The 23,602-nt window shown below is 41.7% G+C and overlaps 1 protein-coding gene across 2 annotated transcripts in view; it reads right to left on the reverse strand.

The window, feature by feature from the left end:
- Nucleotides 1–55: 55 nt before the first annotated feature.
- klf13 (Kruppel like factor 13) overlaps nucleotides 56–23,602 on the reverse strand; it is a 65,908-nt gene continuing 42,361 nt past the window's right edge. Inside the window, exons 2-3 of one of the 2 annotated variants that reach the window (XR_009808978.1) lie at nucleotides 6,468–10,197; nucleotides 56–5,799 (exon numbers count right to left, since the gene is read on the reverse strand). Coding sequence is in view for 1 of the 2 variants with exons in the window: in XM_061916937.1 (XP_061772921.1) it covers nucleotides 9,863–10,197 (335 nt within the window). In the remaining variant the exon portion in view is untranslated. Of the gene's footprint in view, nucleotides 10,198–23,602 lie in introns of both variants that reach the window. The other variant, XM_061916937.1, reaches the window with a different exon arrangement.

The raw sequence follows: 23,602 nt of genomic DNA on the forward strand, positions 1-23,602 counted from the left end.
ACTTACAGTCGTGTCTTTCAACGTGACTTTTGAAAAAACAAAAAAAAAAACAAAGTTGAAGTTGCAATATTTTATGAATTTATTTCCAAATGTAAACTTCACTATTCCATGCATTCGAAGTTATGACAACATACATTTATTCCACAATCTTGTTATTTTTCATATTTGCATAGGACATGGTCACAATAGAATCGTCTAAACATGTAAAAAAAAAAAATAATAATGATAAAAAGAAAAAAAGAAAAGAAAATAATAATGCCATAATATTCATAATAATAATAATAATTAAAAAAAAAAAAGTTACAGCAGAGCAGCTAAGACCAGCACATTACATTACATGTGGTTGGAATCCAAGGTACTGTACAACTGTAATACTTGGTGAGAGTAGTGATTGGTTTGCTTTGCTGACAGAACACACACACGCGCACACACACACACACACACACACACACACACACACACACACACACACATACACACACACACACACATTCAAGAAGAAGAAGAAGACACCTGAAAGTTAACTGTGAGGTCATAGGAGAATGTACTGGCCGTAGCTGAGTCCAGTTCTTATGTACACCACATTACATCAGAGGTGGGCGAGGGTCATCCTGGAGTCACGGCAACAGGCAACTGATGGCGATGGACAAGAGGAAGAGAGGAGAAACGCACACGAGGTATCGAGAGAGCAACATTGCACTGAGGACTAACTTTTACTCAATAGTTTGTTTTTCTAAAAAAAAAAAAAAAAAAAGGTCCATTATGCAGCCCAGCAGTACTGCAACATTCACCTTTCCCTTCATAGCCTTTGGTAACATGCTCCCACTCGCCATCCCATAATCAACTCCATCATCAACTAGTCTTAACGTCACCCTACGCTATGTACACTACTGGATTCTATTTATTGTTTTTTTTTTTGTATTTGTTTTGCCTCTCAAATCACGCCGATACATACAAATATGTGGAATTGATACAAGCAGCGATATTGATAGCGACTTTGGAATGGTTGGGTTTCTCCTTTAAGGGGGGCGCAATTTAATAAGAAGCAAAAAGCAGAGAATAGGTCACCCTTTGCACTTGGAATTATGTACATGACCCCCCCCAAAAAACTGTACAATGTGTGATTATTTACCCTTTTATGTTTGTCTGCAGAGTTTTGGCACACAGTTGCATCCATCAACCCTGTACTTGTGACATGAATGTGTCCTTTTTAGTCTGTTTATAATAATAATAATAATAATAATAATAATAATAATAATAATAATAATAACCAGTCAGTTATTCAATGCTGACATCAATTTATTTATTTATTATTTTTTTCATCGTAGGACCCTGGCGACATCATTTTTATTAATTTTTTTTTTTTTTACATATAAAACACAACCCAGTGATGTATTTATTTATTTACTTTTTTTTTTTAAAGAAAAAAAGCAAAAAAAAAAAAACTATGTCATTGAAGTTACACAGGCCTGGGCAATTGTTCTAACTCGGGGGGCCAAATTTAGAGAAAAAAAAAACGATTTTTAGGAACACTAATACAAAAAGTCACAATGTCTGATTGAATGCTAAAATCATTTCATCATCATCATCATCCAATCATCATCCGTCATGTGTCATGTCTTTTTAGTTTTTCGGACTATAATGTGCAATATGTATATGTGTATATGTATGTATATATGCATGTGTGTGGACATATATACATATATATAGATACATATCTTATTTTCTATCTTTTTTTTTTTACTATTTATATTACCAAAATGTATATGCACCTTAGGGCAGTTGTCCCCAACCTTTTTGTAGCTGCGGACCGGTCAACGCTTGATAATTTGTCCCGCGGCCCGGCGGGAAGGTTGGGGGGGATTCTTTATTTTATAATTTTTCTATTTAATTTTTTTTTTGTCAATAAAACATATTTTTTAGATGGTTGGTGCACTAATTGTAAGTGTATCTTGTGTTTTTTTTTTACATTGATTTAATAAAAAAATTATAAAATAAAATAATTCTGCGGCCCGATACCAATCAAGGGGACCACTGCCTTAAGGGATCTGCTCCAATTTCGTTATTTTTTTGAACCCGTTTACTGCAATAATGACAATAAAACTCTATTCTTTTCTAAAAAAAAAGTTATGAGACAGTCTTAAAAAACGGAATTTAATTCAAATTTTTTTTTACTGAACGAGGCGCCCAGAATGTACATAAAAATAAAGAATGTAGGATTTAAAATATTAACTACGACGGATAAAACACTGAATATTGACAACATATGAATGTCACACCTCGTCTCCATCCACATATTTTGCAATCAAGCAACAAATAAAGATGTAAAAAAATTATTTGGGAATGTCCGGCGGGCCAGATTGAATGTATATATACATATACTGTATATAGATACATATCTTAATTTCCATCTTTTTTTTTACTATTTATATTACCAAATTGTATATGCACCTTAGGGCAGTGGTCCCCAACCTTTTTGTAGCTGCGGACCGGTCAACGCTTGATAATTTGTCCCGCGGCCTGGCGGTAAGGTTGGGGGGGATTCTTTATTTTTTTATGATTATTTTATTAAATTTTTTTGGGGTCAATAAAAAAGAGAGTTTTATTGGGTTGGTGCACTAATTGTAAGTGTATCTTGTGTTTTTTATGTTGATTCATTATAAAAATAAAATTATTATGCGGCCCGGTACCAATCAAGGGGACCACTGTCTTAAGGGATCTGCTCCAATTTCGTTGTTTTTTGAACCCGTTTACTGCAAAAATGACAATAAAACTCTATTCTGTTCTAAAAAAAAAAAGTTATGAGACTGTCTTAAAAAACGGAATTTAATTTAAAACATTTTTTACTGAACGAGGCGTCCAGAATGTACATAAAAATAAAGAATGTGTGATTTAAAATATTAACTACGATGGATAAAACACTGAATATTGACAACATTATGAACGTCACACCTCGTCTCCATCCACATATTTTGCAATCAAGCAACAAATAAAGATGTAAAAAAAATTTGGGGAGAATGTCCGACGGGCCAGATTGAATGTGGCCCCCGGGGCCTTAATTTGCCCAGGTCTGTTCAAGTAGAAACAAATAAGCCGCGAATTATTTGTGCTACTACTCATCACGCTACTGTACACCACGGGTGAAAAGAACAAAAAAAAATAGTAATTAAGAGGTATGATCGGGAAAAATATACACACTTAAAAAAAAAAAAAATCAACATAAAAATGGTTTGAAATTTAACACTAAGGTCATGAGATAGAATTGGGAAGAGGAGAGACCTGTCACTCTGACATCAAAAATACAAAATCAAATAATAAAATAAACCTGAAGATGAAACTTTTTTTTTTTTCTTAAGATAGGACAAAAAAAGGGTGTTCAATGGCTTTCTGTGTTGAATTGTTCAAGTAGTTTTGGTACAGTGGATGGATGGATGCTTGTCTTAAAGGGGCGGGGACACTGAAATGAGAAGAGGAAGAAACGTGGCGTTCACTGACCAGCAGTAAGGTCGGCCACAAACACCCGCCTGGACCCTGAGGTCATTTGTGCCCCACCCATAAATCATTCAAAGCCTTTTTTTTTCGTTCCAATAATTGCACACGCTCAGCCCTCAGTGGTATGGTTTCTCTATTCCAAGTCGGACTTGCTGTGCTGGGTGTCGTCACCCGGGGGGGGGGGGGGGGACAAGGCCCTCCATTCATGGACGTCCACCTGCCACAGTTGTTAACATGCACGTGGCGCGGCGAGGACGACGTGCCCGTCACCATGGCGATCGTCTGGATGTGTGTGTGCGTGTGTGTGTGACGTTGACACACACTGGACTGTTTGGATAGCGCTAATTTTTTTCTTTTTAGCCTGACTTATGGAGGCGTGTATATGTGCGTGTGTGGAAACACTAGTGGGCTTTCTCACGGGGTGCTGGGGGGGAAGAGGGGGGGGGGGGGGTGCTAACAATTCCCTCGCAGTCCAGAGCCCCTTTCACACAGTCTGGTAAAGCCGGCATTTCCCTACCTTTTTAGGGGAATTTCCCACGGCAAGCAACCCCAAATTAGGACGCCCCTTCTTATTTTCGTGAGGAACATTTGTGGCGTTTTTCCCCCCTTGCAGCGAGAGTCAGCAGGGTGTGCGTGAGTGACGGGAAGAAAAGCTGTGACTTCTGAAGACGAGTGCAAGACGAGTCTCCTTGCCATGTCGCACTTTAAAGGCCTACTGAAACGAGATGTTCTTATTCAAACGGGGATAGCAGGTCCATTCTATGTGTCATACTTGATCATTTCGCAATATTGCCATATTTTTGCTGAAAGGATTTAGTAGAGAACATCGACGATAAAGTTTGCAACTTTTCGTCGCTAATAAAAAAGCCTTGCATGTACCGGAAGTAGCAGACGATGTGCGTGTGACGTCACGGGTTGTGGAGCTCCTCACATCTGAACATTGTTTACAATCATGGCCACCAGCAGCTAGAGCGATTCGGACCGAGAAAGCGACGATTTCCCCATTAATTTGAGCGAGGATGAAAGATTCGTGGATGAGGAAAGTGAGAGTGAAGGACTAGAAGAAAAAAAAGACTATACAGTGGGAGCGATTCAGATGTTATTAGACACATTTACTAGGATAATTCTGGAAAATCCCTTATCTGCTTATTGTGTTACTAGTGTTTTAGTGAGATTATATGGTCGTACCTGTACAACCTGAAGGTCGGCCCCGCACCTTTCTTCATCACTAGACGACGGGTGGTGGCAACGCCCATCTCTGCCCTTCGCAAGGGACCCTTTTCGAAACACGATCTTTTGAAATGATCGCTGCATAATACACTGTACTTTGTGTGTGTGGTCCAATCCAACCGTGTTCGCTTGACATCTCTGTTCCATAGTAAAGCTTCACCGTCATCTTTTTCGGGAATGTAACCAATGAAACATTGGCTGTGTTTGTGTTGCTAAAGGCGGCCGCAATACACCGCTTCCCACATACAGCTTTCTTCTTTGATGTCTCTATTGTTCATTGAACAAATTTCAAAATATTCAGCAACACAGATGTCCAGAATACTGTGGAATTATGCGATGAAAACAGACGACTTATAGCTGGGAAATGTCCTCTACAATGCGTGACGTCACGCACACGTGTCATCATACCGCGACGTTTCAACAGGATCTTTCGGCGCGAAATTTAAAATTGCAATTTAGTAAACTAAAAAGGCCATATTGGCATGTGTTGCAATGTTAATATTTCATCATTGATATATAAACTATCAGACTGCGTGGTCGGTAGTAGTGGGTTTCTGTTGGCCTTTAATATTGTGGCCAAACCACATCACCAGTTTTAAAAAAATTTTTTTTCTATCAAACTTATTCTACGCTTTTCCTAAAACGTCCTAAATGAAGCATTTTCAAGCCTAGAAGTGGCGAAACAAAGTAAAATAAAAACGTCGATACTACAGTAGTATTGGCCAACCAGCCAGAGTGCGCTCCTCAGTATCGTGGCCACCAATTGGCTCAGCCTCAGTCAGCTGGACTGCAGTAAGAAGGGGATTGTCACAAATTAACCTGACACATGAAATATGCCATATCAAAGGGTACATTGTCCACTTTAGTCATCAGATGGCAGTAAAGTGTCGAGTATCTTAAAATGTGTTTTGTGGCAATTGCACATTTGACTACCAGTTGCTCTATGTAGTGTCAATTTCCATCATTTTCAGCAGACTGCATTGCAAAATAACCACCGCTGCTGCTCACTGCTCCCCTCACCTCCCAGGGGTGGTAACAAGGGTGATGAGTCAAATGCAGAGGGTAATTTCACCACACCTAGTGTGTGTGTGACAATTATTGGTACTTTAACTTAACTTTAATAATGCATTTAGGGTTGGAGTTGGGGGTTAAATCACCGAAAATGTTTCCCGGGCGCGGCCACCGCTGCTGCTCACTGCTCCCCTCACCTCTGAGGGGGTGCAACAAGGGTGATGGGTCAAATGCAGAGGCTAATTTCACCACACCTAGTGTGTGTGTAAAAATCATGGGTACTTTAACTTAACTTTAATAATGCATTTAGGGTTGGATTTAGGGTTTAATACAAAAATGATTCCCGGGCGCGGCCACCGCTGCTGCTCATTGCTCCCATGATGGGTCAAATGCAGAGGCTAATTTCACCACACCTAGTGTGTGTGTGACTATCATTGGTACTTTAACTTAACTTTAATAATGCATATAGGGTTAGAATTAGGGTTTAACACCAAAATGATTCCCGGGCGCGGCCAGCGCTGCTGCTCACTGCTCCCCTGATGAGTCGAATGCAGAGGCTAATTTCACCACACCTAGTGTGTGTGTGACGATCAATGGTACTTTAACTTAACTCCAATAATACATTTAGGGTTGGACTTGGGGGTTAAATCACCGAAAATGATTCCCGTGCGCGGCCACCGCTGCTGCTCACTGCTCCCCTGATGGGTCAAATGCAGAGGCTAATTTCACCACACCTAGTGTGTGTGTGACTATCATTGGTACTTTAACTTAACTTCAGTAATACAATTAGGGTTGGAATTGGGGGTTAAATCACGAAAAATGATTCCCGGGCGCGGCCACTGCTGCTGCTCACTGCTGCTGCTCACTGCTCCCCTCACCTCTGAGGGGGTCTAACAAAGGTGATGGGTCAAATGCAGAGGCTAATTTCACCACAAATAGTGTGTGTGTGACTATCAGTGGTACTTTAACTTTATTTAGTGGAACCATTTAACAGCTCTAAACGAGGGTGTAGGTTCGACTCCCGTGCAGAGTCCGTTAAGGCGCCGGTGCGTGCGTCTCTGTGTGAAAGCGGCTCTATCATTATCACCCCCCATGCCCTCCCCATATTGGATCATTTGCATAATCAGGAAATGAGGGCGTAGCCGCCTCCTGCTCCGGTCCTGATAAAAAAGGAACCCCTCTCCTTTCTTACTATCAGGTCCGAAGGCGGCAGATATCTGGACAGGACATGTGCGCTTCTCCCAGGTCAAAAACAACCAAACTTACCGCCCCTCCCCCCCCCGGGGTCCTCGCTTTGTCCAATTCTTGTCTTTGGTAATTTGGTTCCAGTGTGCCGGAGCGAGGGATCCTCTCCCGCCATTGGATGCAAAAAGCGAGCGGATGTACTGTACTAGATTTCTGTTAGGTTGCTCCACTCCCTTCCTTCAAGCGATGGAGGCCGTCCCTGAGCGGGGGGGCGAGAAGTCCAGCCGAGCTGGTTGAATTCCGTAGTAAAGTGATGAATATTTTGTGCAGTCTGTCCGTGAAGTATTGTGGTCACTCTTCAATCCTGAGGCGTGGGGCTGTTTTGAAGAGTGTGTACACACGCTTTTCTTTTTTTTTTTTTCAAGGAAAACAACAAAAGGTTTTGTATAAGACTCATCAGGGCTGTGTGGGGTTTTTGTTTCTCTTCTTTAAATGGTGTTTTGTTGTTGCCAGGACAAGTACATAAACATGGTAGTTTGGACACACCTTCTCAGTCAATCTTTCTTTCCATGACTATTTACATTGTAGATTGTCACAAAAAATACTATGAATGAACACATGTGGAGTTATGTACTTAACAAAATAAAAGGTGAAATAACTGAAAACATGTTTCTTCAAAATAGCCACCTTTTGCTCCGGTTACCGTTTTGCACACTCTTGGCATTCTCTCCATGAGCTTCAAGAGGTAGTCACCTGAAATGGATTTCACGTCACAGAAATAAGTTGTTGTTTTTTTTTAATATCAAAACAAACAATCAGCGTTGGTCGGGTTCGCTTTGGCTGCTGTCCCTACGACTCAAACCCTGGTCTTAGTCAGACCTACATAAAGGTTTTTGTTTCATGTCTCTACGACATTCCTAACAGAAGTTACAAGCAGTTTTGTCTGGGTTTTTTCCTAGGGGGCGTTAGAGCGCAATTTTGATTTTTAGGGTTTGGTTTTTTATTAGATGCCAATTTTTGCCAGTCCTGATGTGTGTGTAAAATTTGGTGAGTTTTGAAGCATGTTAAGGGGGTCAAATTACAGATCGGCTTTTCTGGATGTTGTTGATAAATGGCTTTCGCTTGAAATAGTAGAGCTTTAACTTGCACTTTGAAGCATTTTAAGGGGTTCACATTACAGCTCAAAGAGGCAAAAATTAAATTTTTTAGGAAAATTTGCGCAGGCGTTCCTTGAAGGCGCGTAAAATCCAAACCGGAGCAGTAATCAAAACAAGAGGTTTTTGTTTCGTGTCTCTACGACATTGCTAACGGAAGTTACAAGCAGTCTCCTTTTTGTTTCTTCCTAGGGGGCGCTAGTGTGCAATTTTGATTTTTAGGGTTTGGTTTTTTATTAGATGTCAATTTTTGCCAGTCCTGATGTGTGTGGAACATTTTTTGAGTTTTGAAGCATGTTAATGGGGTCAAATTACAGATCGGCGTTTCTGGATGTTGTTGATAAATGGCTTTCGCTTTAAATAGTAGAGCTTTAACTTGCACTTTGAAGCATTTTAAGGGGTTGAAATTACAGCTAGTTTTTTAGGAAAATTTGCGCAGGGGTTCTTTAAAGGCGCATAAAATCCAAACCGGAGCAGTAATCAAAACAAGAGGTTTTTGTTTCGTGTCTCTACGACATTGCTAACGGAAGTTACAAGCAGTCTCTTTTTTGTTTCTTCCTAGGGGGCACTAGCGTGCAATTTTGGTTTTTAGGGTTTGTTTTTTTATTAGATGCCAATTTTTGCCAGTCCTGATGTGTGTGTAAAATTTGGTGAGTTTTGAAGCATGTTAAGGGGGTCAAATTACAGATCGGCTTTTCTGGATGTTGTTGATAAATGGCTTTCGCTTTAAATAGTAGAGCTTTAACTTGCACTTTGAAGCATTTTAAGGGGTTCAAATAACAGCAAATTTTTTAGGAAAATTTGCGCAGGGGTTCTTTGAAGGCGCGTAAAATCCAAACCGGAGCAGTAATCAAAACAAGAGGTGTTTGTTTCGTGGCTCTATGACATTGCTAACGGAAGTTACAAGCAGTCTCTTTTTTGATTTTATTCCTAGGGGGCGCTAACGCGCAATTTTGATTTTTGGGGTTTGGTTGCTTAATAAGTTGGGAAAGTTTGCCAGACCGACGTGTGTGTCAAATTTGGTGAGTTTTGAAGCATGTTTAGGGGTCAAATTAGGGTGCGATGGTGCGGAATAATAACAAAGAATAATAATAATAATAATAATAATAAAACCTTACAGTTTCAATAGGGTCCTTTGGCCCATTGCAAAAGGACTCCTGTGGAGTCCTTTTGCAATGGGCCTGGCGGACCCTAATAAAAAGTAATTGGTAAGACTCACTTACTGGAGAAGGCAGGCTTAAATAATGACAGTAATCACAAAACAGGTGCACGTTCAGAATAATGAGTAACTATGGAAACCAACTGAGAGGTGCACAAACAGGAACCGAAGGAGTCCAAAACCAACAAAAAACACAAAAAGACTCAAAAATCTAAATCATAATATGATCCAGGCAGCGGATCATAACAGAACTAGAATATAAAACCTGTTTTCAGTTATTTTAGCCTTTTTTTTGTGACATACATAACTCCACATGTGTTCATTCCTAGTTTTGGTGTGACAATCTACAATTTAAATAGTCATGGGAATAGAGAAGAAGAGGTGTGTCCAAACATAGCGAACTACATGGTGGAGGATGTAAATAGTGCCCTAACCTTGTGATAGGACTACACGACAAGAAGAAGCAGTCCTGTACACCACGAGCGAGGAGGGGGAGGGGCACGGGGGCCGGGGTGGTCGCCGCTGACAGAGGTGTGCAACACGAGTGTTACCAGGAGTCCAAAAAATAAAATAAAACTTGCCGCATTGGAGGCAGAAAGTGCGATTTCTTTTTTGTGTGTGTGTGTTCAGTTTAAGGCGAGTTGGCGGGGCTGAGGGCGGGGCTAAGGGCGGGGCTCAGTGTGGGGCTGGAGGCATCCGAGCGGCTGTAGTCGCTGAGGGAGCCGGGACGGGGGGCGCCTACACCGACGGCGACGGCGCCCAGGGGCCTCTTGAGCATGCCCGGTTGGAAGTTGGAGTGGCGGCGGGCGTGTTTCATCAGGTGGTCGCTGCGCATGAAGCGCTTGTCGCAGAGCGGGCAGCCGAACTTCTTCTCGCCCGTGTGGGTGCGGTAGTGGCGGGCCAGCTCGTCGGAGCGGGCGAACTTCTTACTGCAGTCGGGCCAAGTACACGGGAAGGGACGCTCTCCTGGAGGGGACACACACACACACACACACACACACACACACGTTTGTTAATGTTGGCCTAATCCAGGGGAGGTCAAAGTCATTTTAGCTCAGGGGCCACATGGAGGAAAATGTGTGCACACGCGGGGCCGGGCTATTCAAATTAGAGAAATCCAATAATATCGGACTGCTGAGAGTCCAGTCCATAGTGGATCTAACATAATAGTGAGAGTCCAGTCCATAGTGGATCTAACATAATAGTGAGAGTCCAGTCCATAGTGGATCTAACGTAATAGTGAGAGAGTCCGGTCCATAGTGGATCTAACATAATAGTGGGAGTCCAGTCCATAGTGGATCTAACATAATAGTGAGAGAGTCTAGTCCATAGTGGATTTAACATAATAGTGTGAGAGTCCAGTCCATAGTGGATCTAACATAATAGTGAGAGTCCAGTCCATAGTGGATCTAACATAGTAGTGAGAGTCCAGTCCATAATAGATCTAACATACTAGTGTGAGTCCAGTCCATAGTGGATCTGGCATAATAGTGTGAGTCCAGTCCATAGTGGATCTAACATAATAGTGTGAGTCCAGTCCATAGTGGATCTAACATAGTAGTGTGAGTCCAGTCCATAGTGGATCTGGCAGAATAGTGTGAGTCCAGTCCATAGTGGATCTAACATAATAGTGTGAGTCCAGCCCATAGTGGATCTGGCATAATAGTGTGAGTCCAGTCCATAGTGGATCTAACATAATAGTGTGAGTCAAGTCCATAGTGGATCTGGCATAATAGTGTGAGTCCAGTCCATAGTGGATCTAACATAATAGTGTGAGTCCAGTCCATAGTGCATCTGGCATAATAGTGGTAGTCCAGTCCATAGTGGATCTAACATAATAGTGTGAGTCCAGTCCATAGTGGATCTGGCATAATAGTGTGAGTCCAGTCCATAGTGGATCTAACATAATAGTGTGAGTCCAGTCCATAGTGCATCTACTATATTAACCAAAAACACAGATTTCAACCATTGGAATACGTTCTATAGTTCAAGACTTAGTCATTTAAAAACATGACTGCACATCATAATGGAGGCGACTGTTTTGATGTTAAAGGTCTAAAAAAAAATGATGTGGAAGATTGAAAATCTTAATGGGCCGCATGTGTAAGTTGCCCAGGGTCTGATATACGGCCACATCACTTGTTGCTAGGCAGAGTTCATAGGGCACAATCATAAACGCCCCACAGGCCATCTGGCAGCCATGCTTCCAAAACTAAACCACAAGACTACCAGACACATTGCTGACATTTAATCACTGCTCTGTATTGACTATAAAACACAGGAAAAGAAAAAGTGAGCAATTTAATGCTGACTTTTGGTTAATCCAAACGAGTTAGCAACATGCTAAAGTGCTGCAGCAACACGAGCGAGGGAGCAAGGAGTCAGAAAAAGTACAAGATTGCAAAAGAGGACAATAGCATTGTGGGAGAAACAAGCAGCGTCCGTCTCTCTCTGCCAGCTCCCCTTTCTGTCTGCTTCTAGAAAGCCTTGTCTTCTCCTCTGCACTGTGACTCACAGCAGGGTGCATGTGGGTGTGGATCTCACCAGTGGGTGTGTATCTCACCAGTGGGTGTGGATCTCCCCAGTGGGTGTGTATCTCACCAGTGGGTGTGTATCTCCCCAGTGGGTGTGGATCTCACCAGTGGGTGTGGATCTCCCCAGTGGGTGTGTATCTCATCAGTGGGTGTGTATCTCACCAATGGGTTGTGCGTGAATGCACAAAGGTGAGTTTTGTTGATGTTATTGGCATATTTGGTCATTGTTTTCTACCTGTCAACTGTCAGTTTAGCATCTTTGTTTTCTATCTGTCAACTGTCAGTTTAGGATCTTTGTTTTCTACCTGTCAACTGTCAGTTCAGCATCTTTGTTTTCTACCTGTCAACTGTCAGTTTAGCATCTTTGTTTTCTACCTGTCAACTGTCAGTTTAGTTTCTTTGTTTTCTACCTGTCAACTGTCAGTTTAGCATCTTTGTTTTCTACCTGTCAACTGTCAGTTCAGCATCTTGGTTTTCTACCTGTCAACTGTCAGTTTAGCATCTTTGTTTTCTACCTGTCAACTGTCAGTTCAGCATCTTTGTTTTCTACCTGTCAACTGTCAGTTTAGCATCTTTGTTTTCTACCTGTCAACTGTCAGTTTAGCATCTTTGTTTTCCACCTGTCAACTGTCAGTTTAGCATCTTTGTTTTCTACCTGGCAACTGTCAGTTTAGCATCTTTGTTTTCTACCTGTCAACTGTCATTTTAGCATCTTTGTTTTCTACCTGTAAACTGTCAGTTTAGCATCTTTGTTGTCTACCTGTCAACTGTCAGTTTAGGATCTTTGTTTTCTACCTGTCAACTGTCAGTTCAGCATCTTGGTTTTCTACCTGTCAACTGTCAGTTTAGCATCTTTGTTTTCTACCTGTCAACTGTCAGTTCAGCATCTTTGTTTTCTACCTGTCAACTGTCAGTTTAGCATCTTTGTTTTCTACCTGTCAACTGTCAGTTTAGCATCTTTGTTTTCCACCAGTCAACTGTCAGTTTAGCATCTTTGTTTTCCACCTGTCAACTGTCAGTTTAGCATCTTTGTTTTCTACCTGTCAACTGTCAGTTTAGCATCTTTGTTTTCTACCTGCCAACTGTCAGTTTAGCATCTTTGTTTTCCACCTGTCAACTGTCAGTTTAGCATCTTTGTTTTCTACCTGTTAACTGTCAGTTTAGCATCTTTGTAGTCTACCTGTCAACTGTCAGTTTAGCATCTTTGTTTTCTACCTGTCAACTGTCAGTTTAGCATCTTGGTTTTCTACCTGTCAACTGTCGGTTTAGCATCTTTGTTTTCAACCTGCAAACTGTCAGTTTAGCATCTTTGTTTTGTACAGGTCAACTGTCAGTTTAGCATCTTTGTTTTCTACCTATCAACTGTCAGTTTAGCATCTTTGTTTTGTACCTGTCAACTGTCAGTTTAGCATCTTTGTTTTCTACCTGTCAACTGTCAGTTTAGCATCTTTGTTTTCTACCTGTCAACTGTCAGTTCAGCATCTTTGTTTTCTACCTGTCACCTGTCAGTTTAGCATCTTTGTTTTCTACCTGTCAACTGTCAGTTTAGCATCTTTGTTTTCTACCTGTCAACTGTCAGTTTAGCATCTTTGTTTTCTACCTGCCAACTGTCAGTTTAGCGTCTTTGTTTTCTACCTGTCAACTGACAGTTTAGCATCTTTGTTTTCTACCTGTAAACCGTCAGTTTAGCATCTTTGTTGTCTACCTGTTAACTGTCAGTTTAGCATCTTTGTTTTCTACCTGTCAACCGTCAGTTTAGCATCTTTGTTTTCCACCTGTCAACTGTCAGTTTAGCATCTTTGTTTTCTACCTGTCAACTGTCAGTTTAGCATCTTTGTTTTCTACCTGTCAACTGTCAGTTTAGTATCTTTGTTTTCTACCTGTCAACTCTCAGTTTAGCATCTTTGTTTTTTACCTGTCAACTATCAGTTCAACATCTTGGTTTTCTACCTGTCAACTGTCAGTTTAGCATCTTTGTTTTCTACCTGTCAACTGTCAGTTTAGCATCTTTGTTTTCTACCTGTCAACTGACAGTTTAGCATCTTTGTTTTCTACCTGTCAACTGTCAGTTTAGCATCTTTGTTTTTTTACCTGTCAACTGTCAGTTCAACATCTTGGTTTTCTACCTGTCAACTGTCAGTTTAGCATCTTTGTTTTCTACCTGTCAACTGTCAGTTCAGCATCTTTGTTTTCTACCTGTCAACTGTCAGTTCAGCATCTTTGTTTTCTACCTGTCAACTGTCAGTTTAGCATCTTTGTTTTCCACCTGTCAACTGTAAGTTTAGCATATTTGTTTTCTACCTGTCAGCTGTCAGTTTAGCATCTTTGTTTTCTACCTGTCAACTATCAGTTTAGCATTTTTGTTTTCTACCTGTAAACTCTCAGTTTAGCATCTTTGTTGTCTACCTGTCAACTGTCAGTTTAGCATCTTTGTTTTCTACATGTCAACTGTCAGTTCAGCATCTTGGTTTTCTACCTGTCAACTGTCAGTTTAGCATCTTTGTTTTCTACCTGTCAACTGTCAGTTTAGCATCTTTGTTTTCTACCTGTCAACTGTCAGTTTAGCATCTTTGTTTTCCACCTGTCAACTGTAAGTTTAGCATCTTTGTTTTCTACCTGTCAACTGTCAGTTTAGCATCTTTGTTTTCCACCTGTCAACTGTAAGTTTAGCATCTTTGTTTTCTACCTGTCAACTGTCAGTTTAGCATCTTTGTTTTCTACCTGCCAACTGTCAGTTTAGCATCTTTGTTTTCTACCTGTCAACTGTCAGTTTAGCATCTTTGTTTTCTACCTGTAAACTCTCAGTTTAGTATCTTTGTTGTCTACCTGTCAACTGTCAGTTTAGCATCTTTGTTTTCTACATGTCAACTGTCAGTTCAGCATCTTTGTTTTCTACCTGTCAACTGTCAGTTTAGCATCTTTGTTTTCTACCAGTCAACTGTCAGTTTAGCATCTTTGTTTTCTACCTGTCAACTGTCAGTTTAGCATCTTTGTTTTCCACCTGTCAACTGTAAGTTTAGCATCTTTGTTTTCAACCTGTCAACTGTCAGTTTAGCATCTTTGTTTTCTACCTGCCAACTGTCAGTTTAGCATCTTTGTTTTCTACCTGTCAACTGTCAGTTTAGCATCTTTGTTTTCTACCTGTAAACTGTCAGTTTAGCATCTTTGTTGTCTACACGTCAACTGTCAGTTTAGCATCTTTGTTTTCTACCTGTCAACTGTCACTTTAGCATCTTGGTTTTCTACCTGTCAACTGTCAGTTTAGCATCTTTGTTTTCTACCTATCAACTGTCAGTTTAGCATCTTTGTTTTCTACCTGTCAACTGTCAGTTTAGCATCTTTGTTTTCTACCTGTCAACTGTCAGTTTAGTATCTTTGTTTTTTTACCTGTCAACTGTCAGTTTAGCATCTTTGTTTTCTACCTGTCAACTGTCAGTTCAGCATCTTTGTTTTCTACCTGTCAACTGTCAGTTTAGCATCTTTGTTTTCTACCTGTCAACTGTCAGTTTAGCATCTTTGTTTTCTACCTGTCAACTGTCAGTTTAGCCTCTTTGTTTTCTACCTGTCAACTGTCAGTTTAGCATCTTTGTTTTCTACCTACCAACTGTCAGTTTAGGCTGCTCGCTGGCTCCTCATCACCACTCCAAGATGGCGGCTCAATTTCTCGCGTCACAGCAGCCAATGCTGCGTCCTACTTATAACATGTCTATGGCAGCCATAACTGCAATGTGGTCCTCAATGAAAACCACTTTCACATGCCCGTGATGGACGGAACATATTGTTTATTGTTTTTTTCTTTTGTAATACTTCCTGTATGACATTTTGTTTTGAAACCCAAATGGATTGTGTTGGAAAGCATCCAAATGCTTTTTTGAGGAAGATTTCAAATTCAAATTAGCTGCGAAGCGACTTCAAAAATGGCCGTTACTCCATCCTGCTCCTGATGCGTTCACAATGGGGGCCCCCGGGCCATTTTCAAGCGTGTAAGTATCTGCGTATGGGAAAATGACACCCTCCTCTCCCTTCTTCATCGGGCAATAAAAAGTGGGCTTTGACACAAATCTACTGAAAGCCAGATGGTACCATATATCTTGTGCTTTTATTCTAACGTTGTTTATGCAGTTCAATGTCCGTTTAGACAGACAACAGTACTCATATCTTGACTCTTTGACGAACCCCATTTCCATATGAGTTGGGAAATTGTGTTAGATGTAAATATAAACGGAATGCAATGATTTGCAAATCCTTTTCAACCCATATTCAGTTGAATATGCTACAAAGACAACATATTTGATGTAAACCCTGATAAACATTTTTTTTTGTGTGCAAATAATCATTAACTTTAGAATTTGATGCCAGCAACACGTGACAAAGAAGTTGGGAACGGTGGCAATAAATACTGATTAAGTTAAGGAATGCTCATCAATCACTGATTTGGAACATCCCACAGGTGTGCAGGCTAATTGGGACTGGTGGGTGCCATGATTGGGTATAAAAGCAGCTTCCATGAAATGCTAAGTAATTCCCAAAAAAGGATGGGGCGAGGGTCGCCAATTTGTTAGCAAATTGTCAAACAGTTTTAGAATATTTCTCAACGAGCTATTGCAAAGAATTTAGGGATTTTACCTTCTACGGTCCATGAAATAATCAAAAGGTTCAGAGAATCTGGAGAAATCACTGCACATAAGGGATGATATTACAGACCTTTGATCCCTCAGGCGGTACTGCATCAAAAACCGACATCAGTGTGTAAAGGATATCACCACATGGGCTCAGGAACACTTCATAAAACCACTGTCAGTAACTACAGTTGGTCGCTACATCTGTAAGTGCAAGTTAAAACTCTACTATGCAAAGCGAAAGCCATTTATCAACAACACCCAGGAACGCCGTCAGCTTCGCTGGGCCCAAGCTCATCAAAGATGGACTGATGCCAAATGGAAAAGTGTTCTGTGGTCTGATGAGTCCATATTTCGAAGTATATTTGGAAACAGAGGACGTGGTGTCCTCCGGAACAAAGAGGAAACTAACCATCCGGATTGTTATCGGCGCAAAGTTCAAAAGCCAGCATCTGGGATGGTATGGGGGTGTATTAGTGCTCAGGGCATGGGTAACTTACACATCAGTGAAGGCACCATTAATGGTGAATGGTCCATACAGGTTTTGGAGCAACATATGTTTTCATCCAAGCAACGTTATCATGGGCGCCCCTTCCTTTTTCAGCAAAACAATGCCAAGCCACGTGTTAAAACAGCGTGGCTTCGTAGTAAAAGAGTACTTTCCTGGCCAGCCTGCAGTCCAGACCTGTCTCCCATCGAAAATGTGTGGCGCATTATGAAGCATAAAATACGACAAGACCGCGGACTGTTGAACAACTTAAGCTGTACATCGAGCAAGAATGGTAAAAAATTCCACTTTCAAAGCTTCAATAATTCGTTTCCTGAGTTCCCAAAGGTTTATTGAGAGTTGTTAAAAGAAAATGTGATGTAACACAGTGGTGAACATGCCCTTTCCCAACTACTTTGGCACGTGTTGCAGCCATGAAATTCCAAGTTAATTATTATTTGCAAAAAAAAAAATAAAGTTTATGAGTTTGAACATCAAATATCTTGTCTTTGTAGTGCATTCAACTGAATATGGGTTGAAAATGATTCGCAAATCATTGTATTCCGTTTATATTTACATCCAACACAATTTCCCAACTCATATGGAAACGGGGATTGTACGTGATTTGAGGTGCAGAGAGGTAGGCGATGTGCACGTGTTCAATGATTTAACAAGGAACGAGAGCACGGAGGCGGGCGTGCCGAATGCCGTCTTTGTTCTGCGGTTTCCCTTCAGGCCACAATGGAAACAGCCGCTGCTCAGCATCAAGTGGTGCTGACATACTAACTCCTCCTCCACAAGGACAAGAAGTTGGTGCATGAGTGGCTTGCACTGCAGACTACCATCCTTGCTGATAAAACCTGCAGACAGACAGCAAGTCTAGACAGTCCAGTCTGTGTTCCTGGTCTCAGACGTCTCACCTCAGCTCTCCAACGCTTCCCACGTCTCAGACGGGCTAATTTTAGTCTGTGCTACATTTCCACGGAAATATCCGCGGCCGTCGCCGCATAAAAAACCGAGTCTGTTATGTTAAAGCAACTAGATGAGGCAACTCCTGGAGGAATTGTGTGTGAATGCTCCAATGCTGGAGTGGAACTGAAATGCTGACAGAAAGTAGTATGAATGTAAGAACAGTTTGAACGTTGGGATGGTTTGAATTGGTTGAAAAATGTGGGAATTGTGCACTTTGGAAGTATATCCCATTCATTTCAATGGGAAATTCCTGGAAATTTGGGAATTCAGGGGAAAGCGGGATTTTTTGAAAATGATTAGAAACATGAATGTCCTGAATGAGCTGAATTGGTTGGTGATGGAATTGTTTAAATCGGGCAAGAGATGTTGAAGTAGCAAATGGTATTAGGGAAATTCAGGAAAATCTGGAATATTTTTGAACTTGGAAAAAAGGGTAGTTCGATTTTCCAGAATGGTGTAATGTGATGAAGGTGGAATGGTTTGAATCGGTTGAAAAATGTGGGAATTGTGAAACTTTAAAGAATGTCTCACTGATTTCAATGGGAATATCAGAGAAATGCGGAATTTTTTAGAAAATCTTAAATGGTCAGAATCAGTTGAAATGGTTGGTGTTGAGGTTTTTCAAAACAGTGGAGAAATGTTGAATTAGTAATATCTTGAATAGAGAAATGGTATTACGGAATTCCTGGAATTTCCAGAAAACTGGGAGTTTTTCCAGTTCAAATTACAACTTAGTTATTTGTCCTGATTAAGAGGAATGGTTTGACGGTGGAACGGTTGAAATGCATTGAAAAATGTGGAAGGAGTCATCGCCAGAAAAAAATAGGGCTTTGGAAAACCAGGAATTCGGGAAAAATTTGGAATTATTTTGAGCTTGGAAAAGACGGAAGTTTAAATTACCAGGAATGCTGAATGTGTTGAAGGTGGAATGGTTTGAAGAATGTGGGAATCGTGGAACTTTGAAGGATGTCCCATTCATTTCATTGGGAATTCCCCCCAAAAAACTTGGGAATTTCAGGAAAAGCGGGAATTTTTTTGAAAATGTTAAAAACACTTAAATGGTCAGAATCAGTTGAAATGGTTGGGGTTGAAATTTTAGAAATCGGTAGAGAAATGTTGAAGTAGTAACATGTTGAATTGAGAAATGGTAATAAAGAATTCCTGGAATTTCTGGAAAACCGGGGATTTTTGCAGTTCAAAATACAACTTCGTTTTTTGTCCTGATCAAAAGAATGATTTGACAGTGGAACTGTTGAAATGTGTTGAAAAATGTGAAAGGAATCGTTGCCAGAAAAAAAGAGTGGAAATAGGGCTTTGAAAAACCAGGAATTCGGGCAAATCCTGAAAAGATTTTTAACTTGGAAAAATGATAGTTTGAATTTCCAGGATGAGTGGAATGTGTTGAAGGTGGAATGGTTTGAATCAGTTGAAAAATATGGGAATGGTAGAAGTTTGAAAAATGGCCAATTCATTTTGAATGGGAAAAATGCACCGGAAAACCTGGAATTCTGGGAAATCTGGGAACTTTTGGAATTTATCAAGGGAAAGCCCATGATTCCCGAATAGGCTGAACAGTTTGAAGTTGGAACGGTTTGAATCGGGTGAAAAATGTGGAAGGTAGAGCGCGCCAAAATCTGGATAATAATAATAATAATAATGATAATAATAATAATTAAAGCTGCAAGCAGCATTGGTCGGGTCCGCCTTTGGCCGCTGCCAAGCCCTGGTCTAAGTCAGACCTACATAGAGGTCTTTGTTTCATGTCTCTACGACATTCCTAACAGAAGTTACAAGCAGTTTTGTCTGGGTTTTTTCCTAGTGGGCGCTGGAGCGCAATTTTGACTTTTGGGGTTTGTTTTTTTTATTAGATGGCAATTTTCGCCAGTCCTGATGTGTGTGTAAAATTTGGTGAGTTTTGAAGCATGTTAAGGGGGTCAAATTACAGATCAGCGTTTCTGGATGTTGTTGATAAATGGCTTTCGCTTTGCGTAGTAGAGCTTTAACTTGCACTTTGAAGCATTTTAAGGGGGTCAAATTACAGCTCAAAGAGGCAAAAATGGCATTTTTTAGGAAACTTTGCGCAGGAGTTCTTTGAAGGCGCGTAAAATCAAAACCGGAGCAGTAATCAAAACTTTGTTGGATAGTCAAAAGGGTTCAATCTCTCTCCTGTGCGAGTTTGAAGCCGAAACGACAAACGCACTTGGAGGAGTTTACGTCTGAAAAAGGTGACGGGTTTTTACAAAACTTTTATTTTGAAGGGGTAATTCTTTACTTCCTGTTAATTTTCACCGAAGGATGTCAATCATCTAAATGTAGGTCTAAGTGAGACCTAGATAGAAGTTTTTGTTTCATGTCTTTCCGGCATTCCTACTGGAAGTTACAAGCAATTTTGTTTGTGTTTTCTTCCTAGGAGCAGTTTTTGCTGTGTTTTATTCCAAAATTGCGCTAGAGCGCAATTTTGAGTATTGGGATTTGTTTTTTTCATTAGATCGCAATTTTTGCCAGTCCTGATGTGTGTGCCAAGTTTGGTGAGTTTTGAAGCATGTTAAGGGGGTCAGATTACAGCTCAAAGAGGCAAAAAATAGCATTTTTTGCGAACATTTTGCTTTGAATGGGTTTTAGCAACATTTTTGTTGATTTTTGACCCAGAAAGTAAAATTATGAAATCTAGGTCTAAGTCAGTCCTACATAGAGGTTTTTGTTTCATGTCTCTACGACTTTCCTAATGGAAGTTACAAGCAGTCTGTTTTTTTTTCTTCCTAGGGGGCGCTAGCGCGCAATTTTCAATTTTGGGGTTTGGTTGCTAAATAAGTCGGGAAGGCATGCCAGACCGAAGTGTGTGTAAAATTTGGTGAGTTTTGAAGCATGTTAAGGGGGTCAAATTACAGCGCATAGGTGCGGAATGATAATAAATTGCACCAGTTTCAATAGGGTCCTTGGCCCATTGCAAAGGACTCCTGTGGAGTCCTTTGCAATGGGCTTGGCGGACCCTAATAATAAGTTGTACAAATAGATGCATTTTGGTGTAGAAAAGCATGTGTGAATGCTTGATAGCATTCACTCAATAAACAATCAGGACTTGTTCAAGCCTGCTTTTACAGCACTTCTCTCATTGATGAGGCTCATGATGCTCTGATTGCACACCTTATTAGCGGGAGAGAGCAGCCAGTGCTGCCACCTGGCACTGCCTGAAAATGACATGGTGGCTAAAAAGTGGAGCTGAGCTCTGCGGGCTGCTTAAGGCTCAACAACCGCTGTAACAGATCCACTCGTATTAATATTTAAGCAGACACCAGAGAGCCAGGCTGAGATGTCCCCAAGTCCGACTCGTATAAAGCCAGGAATCAGCCCCTGGTGAAAGAATCCGGTATCCAACGGCAACCGCTTCAAATTATTTAGAGCTCCGTCACCTTTGTGTTTTTGACCTCACGTCGAGCAGCAAAGTACATTTAGAGCAAGTTTTGAAAGGAAAAAAGGTGTAGCACGCTGGCCTAATTTGCCATCGCTGGACTGAAATGTGGGATTTACATAAGAGGAACTTCCAGGAACACGAGGGATGTACTTTGATCCTTAGGGGAAATAAAAGAAGGAAGTTATAAACTCAGCCATTAGTCAGCGGCTCTTCTCTCTGTCCTCTGAAGCTTCGTCTCCAATCGGCTTGACAATTTTGCACCCAACACTATTGATTGATTGATTGAAACTTGCAGTAGTAGATTGAAAAGTTCAGTACATATTCTGTATAATTGACCACTAAATGGTAACACCCCAATAAGTTTTTCAACTTGTTTAAGTCGGGGTCCACATTTAGCTTGTTAAGGATCCCCATTAGTCTACACCACAGTGGAGACTGTGGTAAGCCTTCCTGGTAAGGTTTATTCAGGTGTACTGGAGAGGAGGCTATGCCGGATAGTCGAACCTCGGACTCAGGAGGTTTTCGTCTTGGTCGTGGAACTGTGGACCAGCTCTATAGTCCCGGCAGGGTCCTTGAGGGTGCATGGGAGTTTGCCCAACCAGTCTACATGTGGTTTGTGGACTTGGAGAAGACATTCGACCGCGTCCTGTGGGGAGTGCTCAGAGAGAATGGGGTATCGGACTGTCTGATTGTGGCGGTCCGCTCCCTGTATGATCAGTGTCAGAGCTTGGTCCGCATCGCCGGCAGTAAGTCGGACACGTTTCCAGAGAGGCTTGGACTCCGCCAAAGCTGCCCTTTGTCACCCATTCTGTTCATAACTTTTATGGACAGAATTTCTAGGCGCAGTCAGGGCTTTTTAGGGATCCGGTTTGGTGGCTGCAGGATTAGGTCTCTGCTTTCTGCAGATGATGTGGTCCTGATGGCTTCATCAGGCCAGGATCTTCAGCTCTCACTGGATCACTTCGCAGCCGAGTGTGAAGCGACTGGGATGGGAATGGGCACCTCCATGTCCGAGTCCATGGTTCTTGCCAGGAAAAGGGTGGAGTGCCATCTCGAGACCCTGCCCCAAGTGGAGGAGTTAAAGTACCTCGGAGTCTTGTTCACGAGTGAGGGAAGAGTGGATCGCGAGATCGACAGGCGGTTCGGTGCGGCGTTTTCAGTAATGCAAACACTGTATCGAATCGTTGTGGTGAAGAAGGAGCTATGCCGGAAGGCAAAGCTCTCAATTTACCGGTCAATCTACATTCCCATCCTCACCTATGGCCATAAGTTTTGGGTTATGACCGAAAAAACAAGATCATGGGTACAGGCGGCCGAAATGAGTTTCCCTCCACCGGGTGGCGGGGCTCTCCCTTAGAGATAGGGGGAGAAGCTCTGTCATCCGGGGGGAGCTCAAAGAAAAGCTGCTGCTCCTCCACATGGAGAGGAGCCAGATGAGGTGATTTGGGCATCTGGTCAGGATGCCACCCGAACGTCTCCCTTGGGAGGTATTTCGGGCACGTCCAACCGGTAGGAGACCACGGGGAAGACCCAGGACACGTTGGGAAGACTATGTTTCCCGGCTGGATTGGGAACGCCTTGGGATCCCCCAAGAAGAGCTGGACGAAGTGGCTTGGGAGAGGAAAGTCTGGGCTTCCCTGCTAAGGCTGCTTCCCCCGCGACCCGACCTCGGATAAGTGGAAGAAGATGGATGGATGGATGGATGGATGGATGGATGCACAGTGGAGACTATTCTTTCTGGGGTCCAGGCAAAACACATCACACATTCACAAAACAAAAGATTACAATACAGTACAACATGATCAAATAATAAATTGTTGTAAGAATAGCAACAACAAAAAAACTAAATAAAAAAACAATAACTTCGAGTTACTACATTTTATATATACATATAAATATATATATATAGAAGGGGAGAAGAAGAAGCCCACTTCTATTAGCAGAAAACGACTGGTTGTCCCATCCCTGGCAGTTTGCCACGTGCAGGGTGTGGTTGGTCTTTTCTCAGAAAGTGTCAGCTGCACAGGGCGGGGAGCGGCCAGGAGGGGCCAACAATGAGGGAAGATTTGCCTAACGAACACGCCGACCCAGTTAACCCATGAAGAGAGTTACGTCATGACTGTACCTCCAAACAAGCCCTGGTTGGCGGCTGGGGGGTTGGGGTGGGGGGACACCCGTGCTTCAAGCCATGCCATTATGTCACAGGCGCCGCTGTTATATAAGCCTTCCCTCTGAGGTCAATGGGTCAGTAAATAAACAGCTTACCTCGGACCCTCCCCCACACCCCAGACGCGGGCCTGCTTTTGTTTTTCCGCACAAAGAGTCTCGAAAGCAAACATGCGAGGCT

Source organism: Nerophis ophidion, linkage group LG12 (assembly GCF_033978795.1).
Source record: "Nerophis ophidion isolate RoL-2023_Sa linkage group LG12, RoL_Noph_v1.0, whole genome shotgun sequence".
NCBI lineage: Eukaryota > Metazoa > Chordata > Actinopteri > Syngnathiformes > Syngnathidae > Nerophis > Nerophis ophidion.